This window comes from Marmota marmota, unplaced genomic scaffold, assembly GCF_001458135.2.
Source record: "Marmota marmota marmota unplaced genomic scaffold, marMar, whole genome shotgun sequence".
In the NCBI taxonomy this organism is placed as follows: Eukaryota; Metazoa; Chordata; class Mammalia; order Rodentia; family Sciuridae; genus Marmota; species Marmota marmota.
In genome coordinates, this window is record NW_026000005.1 from 4,180,737 (window position 1) to 4,197,063 (window position 16,327).

Sequence of the window (16,327 nt, forward strand, 5' to 3'; positions counted from 1 at the left end):
GAAGCTCACTTAATAACTTCTGCAGTAGTGATTAACATCAACTCATTCTCATTTGAGATATCTATCCCCAGATTAAGGACCCTTAGATTTACTAAGACACACTAGTTGATTGAGGGTGTTTTATAAGAATGTGTATCTCTGCATTAAAGTTCTTTTCCATTATTTTATGCTTTGCTTTCACTCCCTGGCAACTAGAGCCCAACTGAATTCATTTTCCCAAGATCAAAAAACTATCCTACTCCTCGGTTTATACCCAGAAGACTTAAAAACAACATACTACAGTGACACAGCCACATCAATGTTTATAGCAGCACAGTTCACAATAGTTAAACTGTGGAACCAACCTAGATGCCCTTCAGTAGATGAAAGGATAAAGAAACTATGGTATTTATACACAATGGAATATTATTCAGCATAAAAGAGAATAAAATCATGGCATTTGAAGGTAAATGGATGGAGATGGAGAATATAATACTAAGTGAAATAAGCCAATCCCCCCAAAACAAAGGCCACATGTGGATGATATGTGGATGCTGATCCATAATGGGGGTAGGCAGGAGCATGGAAGGAATGGAGGAACTTTGGATAGGGCAAAGGAGAGGGAGGGAAAAGGAGGGGCCATGGGGGTAAAAAAGATGGTAGAATGAGATGGACATCATTACTCTTATGAAGACACGAGTGGTGTGACTCTACTTTGTGTACAACCAGAGAAATGAAAAATTGTGCTGCGTATGTGTACTATGAATTAAAATGCATTTTTGCTGTCATGTATAACAAATTAGAATAAATAAGCAAATTTTAAAAACTACTATCAGGAAATTAATTAATATCTTTAATAGGAGGTATAAATTAATACCTTAAGATGTTATATATCCCCAAAATGCAAAGTGTATTTGCATTTTAGTAGTACAACAAACATAATGGCTATGATCTAACTTTTATTTTGTCAGGCACTGTACTACATTCATTCTCATGCCAACCCTGGAGGTAGGCATTGTCCTTATTTTATAGATGATAAAGTATGATATTATAGACTTCAAGTAACTAACTGCCTTCAAGAAGGAGAGTACTGATGGGAGGATCCAGTTGTTGAACAACCTATTCTTTCTCAATCCAGAGTCTATACTCTCTTAACCATGTAATCCTAAAACAGATTGGTTCACATTAAACAAAATGAAGTTATATATTATTTTTGTCAGATATCAGTAAGCACAGTATCCATCTCTGGAAGTACATCTCCCAGTCAGCTGCCTGGGAGGCCAAGGATGCTACTTTGCTTGGCAGTGGCCCAATCCAAATAAGGACGAATAGATTTTTTTTTTCTTTTTAGGCCACATGTTTCTGGATTACAACTGTGCGACTTTGAAAATAATAGCCTCTAGGGACATATCTGAAAGGAAGACTCATAAAATATTGGCATTTGCATATGAAAATGTCTTTTTAAAAAACCAACAAATGTTCACATTCACTAGGGAATTGTGCTATAATCTCTGCAAAGGTCAGTTTGATTTTTGTCAGAAACTGTTTTTATTTTTCTCACCAAAATCATCTTTAAAGAGAAATTTTTGTTTTGTTTTCTTAACTGAAAACTGTAGTCACTAATATTTAGTAAGAAGAGAAATAAATAAATAAATAAGAATGTTTTAAACCAACTAATAATTTATGTTCTACCCAGTATTATTATATGCTGACCTTTATTTTTTTTTGTCTTTTATTTTTCAATACAATCAACTTTCAAGCAACACTTCTGGAATATTCACTGAATTAATTTTAAATAAGTTTCGGAAGCCATATAGAATATAAAAATATAAATAAAAATCAAATAAATGCTTCTCAAGCCATACTCCTTTTAAACGATCCTTATTTTAGTAATATTCCTAAGGCAAATGACACTAAAATAATTCTATGCATATCTCAATAGAAACATCTTCAGTTTAATGCTATGTGTCTTACTATAGGTATAGGAATTCAAACTATGTGTGTTCTAAGAATTTCTAAACTGATATTTGACAATAAAATCTGGGCTCTTAGAAGACTCTTAAGGGGAGATCTTAAGTCTAGCCAATGGCATGATGGTAAATGTTTAACAGGCTCTCCAGGGAAAACCAATGATGTTGCATGTTGCGTTTGACATTTTCCATGGTGTTAATATCCCACCAAAGCCAATTTCAAGCTACCAGTATGTCATCACTGAAGACAAAATTGGGAACAGATAAGATACAACTTTATCTGCACCCACCAGGTCTCAGGATCTTAAGAGCACATGAGTGTCCATCAAACTTCCAGTCAGTCACTTTTGGTTGAATGTTGCAAAAGGGATGGGGATGAGAATTGTACTTAGTAGCCTAGGCTCTGGAGTTGGATTGCCCTGGTCCTAATCCCACTCTTCAATTCATTCTCTTGAGTAAGCTATTAAACTTTTATGTGATTTAGTTTCCTTATATACAAAATGGTAATAACAGAATTTCTATCTCCTAGAACTGTTGTGATGTTTAAATGATCTTTAGTTTTCTCATTAGTGACATGAAGAAAATAATGTTGAGGATTGGGGTGAAACTATGTGAAGTAATGAAACAAGAACCTTTTGAAGATGGCATAAATGTGGGCTGTTATTATTAATCCAGTTTAAAAATAATGATGTCATGGAAGTATTAAAATGAAAGGGTAAAACGTTTCTTGTCATTTAAGTAGAAATTGGGAATGATGTGGTTGGCATTAGGAACCGGGATGTTTTGTGGTAAGAAGCAATCTTCCCCTCCAAATTAAATTTCTACCATGAAGCAGTCAAACATTGTGCTTAACCTTTTTTTTCCTATAAAAGAGAAATTTTCAAATGAAAAAGAACTATACTTTAAACATAATTCATATTTAAATGAGTTAGGGTTCATGGTAAATTACATTAACAAAATATTCATGGAGTCATAATTTTCAGAGAAAGGAAATATAACATAAAATGAATAAATATAGCATGCAATAATCTGTCAAATGAAATACATGATTCTTAGGCAAAACCAGATAGTTAACATTGCCATTATAAGATGAATTTTATTATATATGTATGTAATTTTATTTATATATATATATATAAAATTCTTGAAGGTAAAAGTCTTTTTTGGGGAGCTGGAGGGCTAGTTATTGTTTTGCAGTGCTGGGGTTGGAACACAGGGCCTTGTGCTCAACCTCTGAGTTTTACCCTCAGTCCAGAAATTCTTTAATTTTATAAATAAATATAAAATGAAATGTCTAGCCAAGGACAGAATAAAGAGAACTCAAGCCTGTTAAGTCCAATCAACTGGTGGACAATAAAGGCCACACAGGAAAATAAAGGAACAAAGAAATTAAAGGAACAATATCAGATATTTTAAATTCACATTCTGAATATCTGTTTGCTTAGAATAAACATATATATATATATATATATATATATGTGTGTGTGTGTGTGTGTGTGTGTGTGTGTGTGTTCATTCAGTGAAATTCAACAGTGAAAACAATTATGGATAGAATTTATAATCTGAAAGTGTTCTTTTGATTTCCCCCCTTAATTTGTAACTCTAAACCATGCTCTGGCAGAGGAACTCCATTCTGGGCACCAAAGCAGAACCACTTGTGCAGCACAGCCTTTGCTGTGGCCGTCTCTGTCATTATTAGTGAAAATCTTCATGGTTGAGTATAAAAAAGATCAAAACATGATGCAGGAAGATCCCCCTGCTGCCTTAGTTAGTGGGGAAAAAAACAAAGCAAAATGAAAGATCATATATGTTCTATGCTATCTTCCATGAAAGAAGGAGGGAAAATATCAAAATAAAATTTTGTCATATATCACATAATAAGAGATTAGCTGGGGACTAAGGTGGAGGCAAGACTGATGAAGCCTTTTGTATCATTTTGATTTTTGAATCGGGTCTTTATTGCCCATTAAACAATATTACCCATTGTTTATGTGAAGTCCAGTACACAAAGATAAATAAGAACTTCAATCTCACCTCTAGTTTAACATTTCTTACCTTCCCCAAGCTCAGGCATGATACCTTCAGAAGGGAGGGGACCTAGAGGGTCGCTCACTCTCCATTCCCTGCCCCTACTCTACTGCTTCTACTGTTCAACAAGGTGGTGGGACAGACAGGGGATAATAGGGCAGAGGGTCTTACTAGACTGATACTTTTGCTGTCTTCTATGTAACAAATGCCCAAATGTAGGCTACTTTTCTCTCCTAGAGACCTTTTTTGGGTCCTTCAGAGGTAACTCAGTACTCTTGAACACCTGAACATGTTCATGGCACCTTGAACATTATATGTTCTGTGATATTTTGGCTGAAAATTTCAGTTTACACCCTGATTCTTTTACCAAAAACACCCTAGAATCCTTCTCTTTCATCATTTGATGCCGGTACTCTTCATTACTTCAAAAGACCTCTATTCCATTTTCATCATGGCTTTGAAAAGTCTGAGTACCTAATCTGAGTCAAACTCTAGAAGATTATCTCTCTCCTGCTGCAGGTTCCCTCTTAGCTCTGAATTCATGGGAGGCTCTCATCAGTTGACTGTCACCTTTATCTTTTCTGAGAGTCAGGACCTTGTCTTAGCACTCTGTAAACACCAAGAAACACTGGGCAAATCTCTTGGGCCTGCCAAACATCCCCTGGAGGGTAAGTGGCCTGGCTGAGAGCCACAGCACTGGGATAACAACCCTCTTCCAATGAATCTCCATCTCCTAATCTCCTTACCAGTCTGCTAACGATGAGGCTGGGTTTAGGTGGTGACATATTTGGAGCTTCACAAAGCCCTCCAGGAAATCATGAGCGTGAGCATGTGGGCATGTCATAGACATTTCTCAGAAGAAACTCTGATATTAGAGGAAAATTTCTTACCTGAATGAAAACCAAGATAAGGCTACACATGTCTCTGACATTTAAAGACTAGACCTAAGGACACTGAAGGTGAGGGTGCATAAGAAGAGAATAAATTATCTTTCATTTTATAAATTTATTGTTTGATATTTTTGTTGTCTTAAAGCATTTGGATTAAAGTACATGTTTTAAAAAAAAGAATCATAGTCCAGTTAATTAACTAAATCAAAAGGAACCTTTAAATTTTTAATGAGATTTTGATTTTGGTTTTATATTAAGATATGTTCAATTGCTGTTTGAGTGAAGGAGGGTCAAGACCAAGAAATGAAGAAGGGAGAGAAGAATGAGGACAAAAGAGAGAGGAGGTGACACCGGACTCACCTTGTTTCATCGATATAAACTGCTTCCAGCACAGATGCTGCATATTCAATGTTCTTCTTCAAGTCCACCACGTTCACGTCACCTTTCTCCAGCTGCTTCACTAGGCATCTTAGTCTATTCCAAAAAAAAGTAGCCAAAGAGAAAGAATTAGAGCGATGTACTATAACTATGGAAAATAGCATAATATTAAACACAAATTAAGTAAAACTTTTCACACACCTATTTCTAAGTCATACAATAGACATATTTTTAGGTTTTTTTTCTTCTTTTGTAAAATAATATTAGGTAGCTAGTTGAAAATTCAAGATGACATATTCAACACACTCATGAAATTATATTCCTATCACTAGACTTTAGAGTATGGAGTCTCTGCTTCTTCGGAGTTGGCCCTAAGGGACTATTTAGAGTGCTTTTCTGGCTGCCACAGTTACTGTTGTTCACCGTATACAGCAATGAAAACAAAGATGAAAGGCAAAAGTTCAGAAAATATAATCAAGCAAAAAATACATATGTATATGCAGTGGTTTTACTGTGATTATTTTTTTAACCTAAGGCAAACCTAAAAAAAAAAAAAAAAACATTTTCTCTCATTTTTGCAGATGCAATGATGTGCCCCAATTCTCAGAGGAGTTTGAGAGCACAGAACTCAGCAAAATCATGTCTAGAATCCTGATTTACAGAGACCGGCAGTGAGATAATCAAGTTTATTATTTTCAGCCATTGAGTTTTGAGATATTGTTATGCAGCCATTGATACCTAATATAGAGAGGTAATACAGAATACTTGAATAATGTTTTGGAAACTTCTATGCAGTAAATTGTTAATCAAAAATACTGTGCAAAAAACTTCTATGCAATAAATTGTTAATCAAAAATATTGCATTACACCAAGCACAAAGGGAACCTATATTCCTTACTGTCTATATGACATTGATAAGCAATGTGAAACCGATTGATCTCCTTTCTTGAACTGCCAGATGGAACTTAATTCCACTCTTGTTCTAAGGTATTTCAAAAGAGAGAATAGAGTATATCTACTTTTAGGCACTAGCTTAGAGATAACTTAACAGATTTTCTTTTTCTTTTTTATTTATTTATTTATTTATTTTTTATTTTTTTTATTTTTTAATTTTTTANCCCCTCCTCTCTCTCTACCTCCTCCACTGTATAACCCTGAGGGTCTCCTTCCATTACCATGCAATTTCCCTTCTCTCTCCCTTTCCCTCCCACCTCTCATCCCTGTTAAATGTTAATCTTCTTCTCCTGCTCTTCCTCCCTACTCTGATCTTAGTTACTCTCCTTATATCAAAGAAGACATTTGGCATTTGTTTTTTAGGGATTGGCTAGCTTCACTTAGCATAATCTGCTCTAATGCCATCCATTTCCCTGTAAATTCTATGATTTTGTCATTTCCAATGTCGAGGCCTAGGGTATGAAGACAAGTTAGGAATTTCAGCAGGTATTTGACATTCCTCCACCTATAAAAGACACTTCATTTCTCCAAGAGAAAAAGCCACAGCCAGATTAAAACTTCTTATCCAGGAAATAGTACCATTTGGTTGTACTTGGTTGTATGATATGCTTTAAAAACAGTAAGTACTTAATATATCCATCCTTTTAATGGCTGACTAGTGTTCCATTGTGTTTATGTGCCACTTGTTCTTTCTCCATTTATCAGTTGATGGATGCTTAGGTTATGTTCATTTCTTGGTTATTGTAAATAATGCTACAAAAAACATAGAACACAGATGTCTCTTTCACATGCTAATTTCATTTCCTTTGGATATATACCCAGTAGTGGGAGTGTGGTGATTCTATTTTTAATTCTTTGAGGAAACTTCATAATATTTTCATGGTTGTTGTATTAATTTAAATTCCTACCAACAGTGTGCAAAGGTTCCCTTTTCCTCTTTTCCTTGTTCTCACCAGTACTTTATTTATTTATTTATTTTGTTGCTCTATCACTAAGTTACATCCAATTCCTTTTACTTATTCTTTTATTTATTTATTTGTGCACGTGCTTGCACGCGTGCACACACTCACACACACACACAGACATATTTATTTAGAGGCAGTGTCTTGCTAAACTATCCAGGCTGTCTTCAAATTTGCTATCCTTCTACCACAGCTTCCTGAGTTTCTGGGATTATAGGAATATGTCACCATGCCCAGCTGACAATAGCCATTCTTAATAGAGCGAGGTTTTAATTTTCATTTCCCTGATGATTAGTGATGTTGATCAATTTTTTCATATACTTGTGTGTGTGGTTATCTGTATGTCTTCTTTTGAGAATTGTTTATTTAGGTATATTGCCCATTTTAAAACAACTGGGTTTTGGGAATTCCAAACCTATTCCACATATTATCCCCTGTCAGACATATAGTTTACAAATATTTTGTCCAATTCTATAGGTTATTTCTTCACTCTGAGATTATTTCTGTGCTGTGCAGAAGACTTTTAGTTTTATGAATCCCATTTGTCAATTTTTGCTTAGTTTCCTGTGCTTTTAGGATCTATCCAAAAAATCCTTGCTCTTTTCCAATGTCCTGATTCACCGGTTTCCTTCTAGCAATTTCATAGTTTAAGGTCTTACGTCTATATCTTTAATAAATTTGAAGTTTATTTTTATAACCAGTTAGAAACAGAGTTCTGGTTCCATTCTTCTGCATGTGGACATATAATTTTCCAGCAATATTTATTGAAAGACTCATTTCTCCAATGTATGTTTTTATCACCTTTGTTGAAAATCAAACATCAGTAGATGCATCAGTTTAATTCTGGGCTCTCTGTTCTGGTCCCTTAGTGTATGTATCTGTCTTTATACCAGTGCTATGCCAGTGTTATGCCAGCACAGAAAGACAAGTACTGTATGGTCTTGCTCCTAAGGGAAATAGAGGAATTTGATCTCATAGCAGTTGAGAGTAGAGTGACGGTTCCTAGAGTAGAGGGGATGAGAAGAAGAGAAGAACTGTCCATAAGTGGGTAGTTAATTACAGTTAGGTAGGAGTAAGAAGTTCTGGTGTGCTACTTATAGTAAATAATAAAGGATGACAATAAATAATAATAATGTACTGTATATTTTAAAAAGTAAGAATAAAGTATTTTGAGTGTTTCACTGGAAATATATGATGAATATTTGAGGAAATAGCTATGATTTTAATATTATACAATGTATGTCCATCAAAATATCACATGATACACCATAAATATATATTTTTATGGTTTTATATATCAGTTCAAATTATTTAAATAAAAAAATGAAAAAAAATAGAAACTTCAGGTTATTACCTGCTTTTATTTCTGAGTAGCTGCAGTCTATTTTAATTTGAATTAGCAGTTTTTTCCCACTTAAAGAAAAACAAAAACAACACTGACCAGGCTCTTGGAGATAAGTATGGCCAAGTGACTAAATTCTGGCCAGTGATATGTGAATGGAGGTTTTTGTGTAAAACTTTCTGAACAATTATTTTGAAGAGGGTGTACTCAGCTAAAAGGAGTCCTCTCATATCCCTTGCCCATGTCTTAAGGTCTAGAATGAGGGGGAGCCATCCAAATGTCCAGCTGCCATCCAGGATTACAAAGGAAGGTACCCAAGGAACAATGCTGAGATGAAAGATGGAAGTGGCCAGGATATCAAGCTGTTAATCACCTGAGAGACACTACCCACCTCTGGACTTGTTTCATATGAAAAGACAAGGATTGTGGTATAGCCATTGCTATTTTGAATTTTTTTATGTCACTGAACCCAATTCTAACTGATAAATGAAAAGAATAAAAAAATAAATCCAAAAGAACTCAAGAATGGCAGAAAGAAACTTTATGTAAACTAAGAGGTGCTCCCCTCTCAGAGACTATCTGCAGGTGCACCACTAAGTCCTACAGCCAACAGCTGTTCACAAGGGAATGGCCCATCAGCAACCACAACAATGAAAAAGAGGCTGTGCTTGTTGCACAATGAACATGCCCCTCACAGAGACTTCTCAGTGTGGTTTAAAAGCAAACTCACAACTCACACAGACAACCCAAAAAAGATTGAAAAGGAATATATATTTTCAGGGTTATTAGAACTCCTGTTGTCTCCTTTGCTTGCATGCAACAAATATTTATTACGGAATGCATACCCGTGTATATGCATGCATATGAATATATATATAAGGATACATATGAGGATTGAATACATAAGTATATATACACACATCCCTGCATATATATAAGCTCTTCTTTCTTACTGAAACCCTGTTCCTCCATGTCTTTAACTATCTGAACAATGCTGTAGTTACTAGGCATATCTAGGATGTTATCCATCTCATTAGTCCTTTGAAGATTACCATTTATTGTGGTGTCTCTCTAGTTATAAACTAAATCATACTTCATTACTCCACACTGAAACTTTCTTAACTTTCATTATAATTTTAATTTTTTATCTGTGATTCCCCCTGCATTAGTCTCTGATCAAATAAAAAATTACCAGACAAGCAAAGAAATAGGAAAATGGACCCATAATGGTGATAGAAATCAATCAGTTGAAATTGACCCAAATATGACAAATAGAATTGGTAAACAAGGATGTTAATTATTATTAAAATGAATATCATTAGTTCAAGAAATTTAACAACTCAGATAAAATGAAAAATTCCTTAAATGACGCAAACTACCAAATCTCAAGAAGAAAGATAAATTGAATTTCTAGTTAAAAAAATTTACTAAGAATGCTGGGAGTATAACTTACTGTTAAAACACTTGCATAGCATGTGTGAGGCCCTGGGTTTGACTCTCAGTAATGTAAAACAACAAAAACAAAAACAAACCTTCACTAAGAATCAGAATACTGTCATGTTTTATACTGAAAATTTGCTAACATAATTTTAGGCATTTTCACAATCAAATGTAACTGTGAGATGATGGATATATTAATTTGCTTGACTGCAATAATCATTTCACTATGTATATGTATACCAAAATACCTTAAATATTTACAATAAAAATAGTATGGCTAATATTATTAGCCTTAAATAGAAGCATGTTTGCACATGCCTATAGTTTACACTTAAAGGAGTGAAGCAATCTTGTTGAGACAGAGAATATAATCATCCCTTAGTATCTATGGGATTTTGGTACTAGGACCCCTGCAGATACCAAAATCCCTGAATTCTAAAGTCCTTTACATAAAATTGTGTGGTATTTACATGTAGTATTTACATTTAATTGTGTAGTATTTAATATGCACATTTACTGCTATACTTTAACCATCTCTAGATTACTTACAATACCTAATACAAAATAAATGGTATGTAAAAAGTTGTTATACTGTATTATTTAGGGAATAATGATAAGAAAAAAAGATTGTACATGTTCAGTACAGATGTGATTTTGTTTTTTTAATGAATATTTTCAATCCAGTTAGTTAAATCCATGGATGTGAAATCCACAGACATAGATATCCAACTGTGTTTGATGAAAAGTTTTTTTTTTAAGCAAAAAGAAATCCAAAATTATACTCCTTCTTTCCAAGAAATCATTATCTCTTCAAGAGGTATTAACTTTTTTTCTTACAGAAATGAACATTATATAATTTCCAGCATGTTGAAAAATGCCTTTTAAGTACAGATTTACAAACGTTCAGAGTTAGAAATGCTCTCAAGACCCATTTCTTCCTCCTTGGAAAAAAACAAAACAAAACAACACCATAATACCATCTTCACTCTAAGAGGGAACCAATCATTTGTACCTAGTCACAGTTACCCCTCTGAAATTCCATGGTCTTTGTAGACTCAGTGATTTTCTGTAAAATGTTAGATGTTTAAATAAATATATATTAAAATATAATGCATTTACTTAAAAATGCCTATTCTAATGAAGAAAAATTAGTGAATTTTACCTACTAGTTAGTTATTTAAAGCAGAGAAGACAGATTAGGAATAGAGTGCACACACAGTAGATCCACTTAAGAACATTTTACCATCTTATGTTACTCTCTTGGAGCTTGCAAAACTCATATAGCACTCAGCTCAGGTAGACACTCTATGCTAAATATCTTTCATTTGTCCAGGTTTGCTTTACTGTTCTTTACTCTGCTTCTTGCTCTGAGACTGGCCTATAGGGTCCACAGCAGGTGTCCAGTTGGATTTCACAAATGTGGAGAATCAGAGGAAACAAGGGAAAGGAGAAAAGTGAAATACACAAATTTTTCTGCTCTCCCTGGAGGCAATTTCTCCTCCTCTTGTTCCTCCTCCTCCTGTTCCTCCTCCTCCTCCTGTTCCTCCTCCTTCTCCTTCTGTTCCTCCTCCTCCTCGTCCTCCTCCTCCTCCTCCTCTTCTTCCTCTTCCTCCTTAAAAGGCTATTTATCTGGCAGCCATCTACAGAATTCCCTTTCAATCTTTGTTTTTCTTTCTCTCCATATCACTCCTTCTGTCTCCGTTACTCCCTCTTTCTCTCTGCCATGCCTTGATGATACAGGTCTATTGATTATGCATTCCTGGAGTCCTATGTCACTAGCTCAGAGGAGTCATGTAATTCTGTAATTGCATGTACAACTGCAGATAATCTCATGATGCGAAGACGGTTGTCTCATGGCTTCTCAAAGTACCTGTTTTGACTCTATCATTTTTCTTGCCGAACTTCTATCATCCATCCCATAATGGCATTTCCTTTTATGGAGATCTTAAAGGCAAATCTATGAATGTGTTAAAAAGACAGTAAAGGCAGGGCTTTAAAGTTGTTGAAGGCTTGCCCAACTCACATTCACCATTTTTTGTTTCTTTTTCTTTCTGGTATTCATAGAGACGAGCAATTTAACACCTAGAGAGCTGCTTCCCAGAGTTTCCTATAGTGAACAGCATCTGGCCAATGGCCAAAGGGGATAGGAAGCTGCATAAAATGCTATGGATCACCTACTGTAACAGGTTCCCTTTCATGGAACAGGAGTCTCTTTCATGCTTTGAATATAAAACTAGCTTCTCAACCACTGGCAGCTTATTTTAAAACTGATATGATTTTTTCCCTTCTTTTCCCTCTTCCCCTCCTCATCTATGGGGAAAGCAAGATCAACATTCTTTCTGTTGTAGGCTGAGTTTTCTGCACCTCTGCTCACTGTCCACCCAATAAAGAAACACTGAACCTAGAAACCGGAACAACAGTTCTTCCAAGGATATTAGCTAAGCATTAATTAGATCCGTTGGTGATGATACTTTGAAAACAGCCCTGGTACTTCCTTTTTTACAGCCTTCTGTTCCCCCTGATAGTTAGAATGGCAGCCTCTGGGCATGAGTCTATTGCCTTTCTCCTGTGCTAGCAAAGTAATAAAATTTCTTTTCCTCAAAATTTTGTTCTTGTTATTGGATCAGCATTAAGAAAAAGGACCAAGTTTTCATTATCATTACTACATAGGAAATTCTGGAAATCCATGAGTCCAAATTCATACTTTCACACTGGAGAAGCCTGACTCTTGAAGGGGCTGTTTGTTGAGGGATGCTAATGTGAACTGAACCAGAAAGTTTGTGGTATATTTTTACAGTTTGACAAAAAAAGAAGTAGGTGAAATGAGATTTATGGTTTGCATTTAAACTTGGCAGATTAAAAAAATGTCTTTATTATTGCTCACTACTGAAAATTAATGACATAAAGAGGTTGAAAAGGTAAAACAGCTGTATGGAAAAACAGAACAGGAAAGATGAAAACAACAGAGAAGTTTGTAGCATATTTTTGGAAAAACTATATAGTGAGATGAGGTAACAGTCTTAGAAGGTATAAAAGAGAAGAAATCCATGTGCTTTCAAAGGGTGATTATAGAGAGAAGCAAGACAATTAATGACTCCTGAACCTAGAACAGCTCAGGAGGTAGGGAGTCCAGTGATCTTACAATGCAAAAAGAGTAGTCAGACATCAATCAGAAGGATTGGGTAGAGATCTTTTAGATATTTTGGATTTCTTTCCTTACCCTGGAGAAATTACCCTACCAAACCTATAGGAAACCAGAAGTGAGACAGCCAGTTGAAAACAGATTCTGTGAAAGTCAGCATGTTGAGTGACAGTAAGTCAGGTTAGCTATTCAAAGAGTGGAGAATGCTGAAGATTGGAGAGATTGAGGCAAGTGAAATTCTAGAAAGTCATGATGCACTGCCTGCTCATCCTTCAGTGCACCCCTCAGGGGACAAGCAGCTCTCACATACCCAGAGATTCTAAGAACTTTTCAAAGCCTCACTCTTCAAAAAAATAAATTAAAATAAATAAATAAATAAATATATGATATATATTTTATATATATTTTTACTTATATCTGTGCACATGTATATATGTGTATATATATGTGAACATATGAAAATATAAAGGCATTCTCAAATATTGACTTTCCATGTACATATATATATTACACACACATACATATACACAAATATATGTGTGTACATACATATACATATATGTATATACATGTATGTATATCTGTGTGTGTGTGTGTGCGTGTGTGTGTGTGTAGGTAGGTAGATAGATAGGAAGTAGATATAGTTTGGGTTTTTTGTTTTTTTGGTTTTTTTTTTTTGGTACTACTGGAAATTGAACCCAAGGGCAATCAATCATGGTCTTGGTAAGTTTCCCAGGCTGGTTTCAAATTCAGCATCTTCCTGCCTCAACATCTTGAATAGCTGGGATTATATGTGTCCAGCACTGTGCCTTGGCTTTGCTCTTCAATGGCCTGTCAGTAGTCAATAGGCATTGATGGTAACCTCCAACATGAAAGTCACAGACAAGTACAAACAAATTCATTCAAAAAAAACCAAAAACACTTGGATGGAATGGAAACAACATGGAGCCCAAAGAGAAACATTAAGAGAGAAACAAAAGAACTCTGAGAAAAGAGAAGAGCTGCATCCATGAAGCAGGAACATAGGCCACTTTTGTTATTGTTAATGGAACAAATGGTGATAAAACAGCTCTTTAAAATTAACCCTAATAATTTACACGAAAATATCAATCAAAGTGGTAGAGGAAAATGTCTAGTTACCATGCCAGGAGGTAAATAATAAGACAGCAGAATGGATACGAGGATAATAAAGATAAGATTAGTAGATAATCAATTTGGGGGATCTAATATCCAGTTCACTAGAGTTCTACATATAGGGAATAAGGAGTAGAGATAGAGAATGTTAACAAAGGAAAAGTCAGTCAAGGCCTACTTCATAAGCATGTGCCTTGTTAGTTACACAGGGTCTTGCACTTATAAGGGTCTCACACTTAGTTTAGTGCTTTGCTGTCTCCATCTTGAACTTAATAATTTTGATAAAAAGACATTGAATATTTTAATTTTGCATTGAGTTCACTGGGCCCTGATTATTATGTAGAGAGTCCCAGGGCCTGCCTCACATTCTGTTCTCAAACTATCAAGCAAGTTTGAGGAAAATTTACTCTTATTTTTTAGGCCACAGGGAAATACGTTTACATATAACAGAGACATAAGAGAAAATATAATGCAAACAAATGGGAAAGGAAGTCCCAGAAAAATAGATGTGTGCCCCATTAGGAATTAGTTAGTCCAGATTGACACAGGAGTACAGAAGAAAGGAAGTGGATGGATCCTACAAGGGAAAGAATGGAATCTATGAACAATGGAACTAATAGAATGTTTGGGATTTCTTCTTTGGACAGATCACTAGAACATTCATAAACTTGTTTTATATACATATTTTTAAAATACAGGGCTGGAGTTATGGCTGAGCCGTAGAGCACTCACCTAGCATGTGTGAGGCCCTGGGTTCAAACCTCAGCACCACTGCGAAATTTCAGAAGAAAAAAAAAATTGTTGTACAAGATAGGAAACAGTTAAAGCACAATATTTGTCAATTGATTAATATTAATGAAGTGGTACTATTATAAACATTAATGACAACAACAAAATATAGGTGCAATATAACTCTTGAGAAGATTCAGGTAAGAATGTTGATGAAGTTAATAGGCAAATTATTTGTTCTACTATCATTTTTGAGTGTTTGTAAATAAAGTCTGAAGTTGATAAATCAAGATACACTAAAAGCAGATTATTTGGAAATAGAGTTCTCTCTTTCAAAGAAGGAACTAAAAGAACTAAACTATCAAGATTATTTACTCCTAGAGAACTGACTGCATTTTTTGATAAAAATAAAAGTATTTCAAATGACATAGTTCTCTATTAAGTTAAAATACCCATATGTTGCTCACAAGAAAAGTGACTTAATTTAGAAGTCAGGTTCTTTAAATGGTAGTTTTGGAATCATTATCCATGACAAATTTAAGTGATTAAAAAATAACAGGGCCTCAAAATACATATTGAATTGGAAGTGAACAGAAATTTTCTAAAGGGTTCAAAGCATTCCAATCTTGAGTTAACGGTAACATTAAACTCTAGCTGTTCTAGGGGTATTTTAGACACATGGTGAATGAAGTCAAGAAAAGAAAATTAGATTTAACATAATTAAATACAAACCTGTTCATTATATATGCCAGGCTCATGTACTGAATTGACTGAAAACATGCACATGTTTGAAGTTTGAGTTAGTCATAAAATGCAAACCTATCTTAAGTGAAAAAGAGAAAGGGAAATAGGTGGAAACCCTATACAGTATGAGAGTGGCATGAATTACCATGGCTGAAATCACCACATTTTCTTTTGCAAAATTTTTTAAAAAAGGGAAAGTATAGCATTTTGAGTTCTTTTAGGAAAGTCAAATATGAATATGATCTAGAACGACTGAAAGTGAGTGAGCAGGAGGTTGGGTAGGCAGATAGGAACTCCTGAAATAATGAGGGGCTGATAAACTGCAGTCTATTGCTGTTAGGGCTGAGCACGAAGATCTTAGCATTGGTTCCACCAAAATGAAAAGGGGTGTTTAACAGTGGTGCCTTTTGTCCATTCAAGCTGCTATAACAAAATCCCATCTACTAGGTAGCTTATAAAAAAACAAGAAATTTCTTTCTCACAGCTCTGAAGTTTCAGAGACTGGGAAAATCTTGATCAATGTGTTGGCAGATTCAGCACCAGCAAGAGCCCACTTCCTCATTTTCTCACTGTCAACTCCTGTGACAGAAGGAGCAAATGAGCTTCAGCAGGCCTTTTATTTCAGAACTACTCAC

General features: G+C 34.9%; 1 protein-coding gene across 7 annotated transcripts in view; it reads right to left on the reverse strand.

The window, feature by feature from the left end:
* The window catches only part of Pde1a (phosphodiesterase 1A), a 349,265-nt gene that overhangs the window by 97,221 nt on the left and 235,717 nt on the right, over positions 1 to 16,327 (reverse strand). For all 7 annotated transcript variants that reach the window (XM_048808123.1, XM_048808124.1, XM_048808122.1 and 4 more), the window contains one exon: positions 5,228 to 5,341. In XM_048808123.1, coding sequence (XP_048664080.1) covers positions 5,228 to 5,341 — 114 coding nt within the window. The remainder of the gene's footprint in view (positions 1 to 5,227; positions 5,342 to 16,327) is intronic.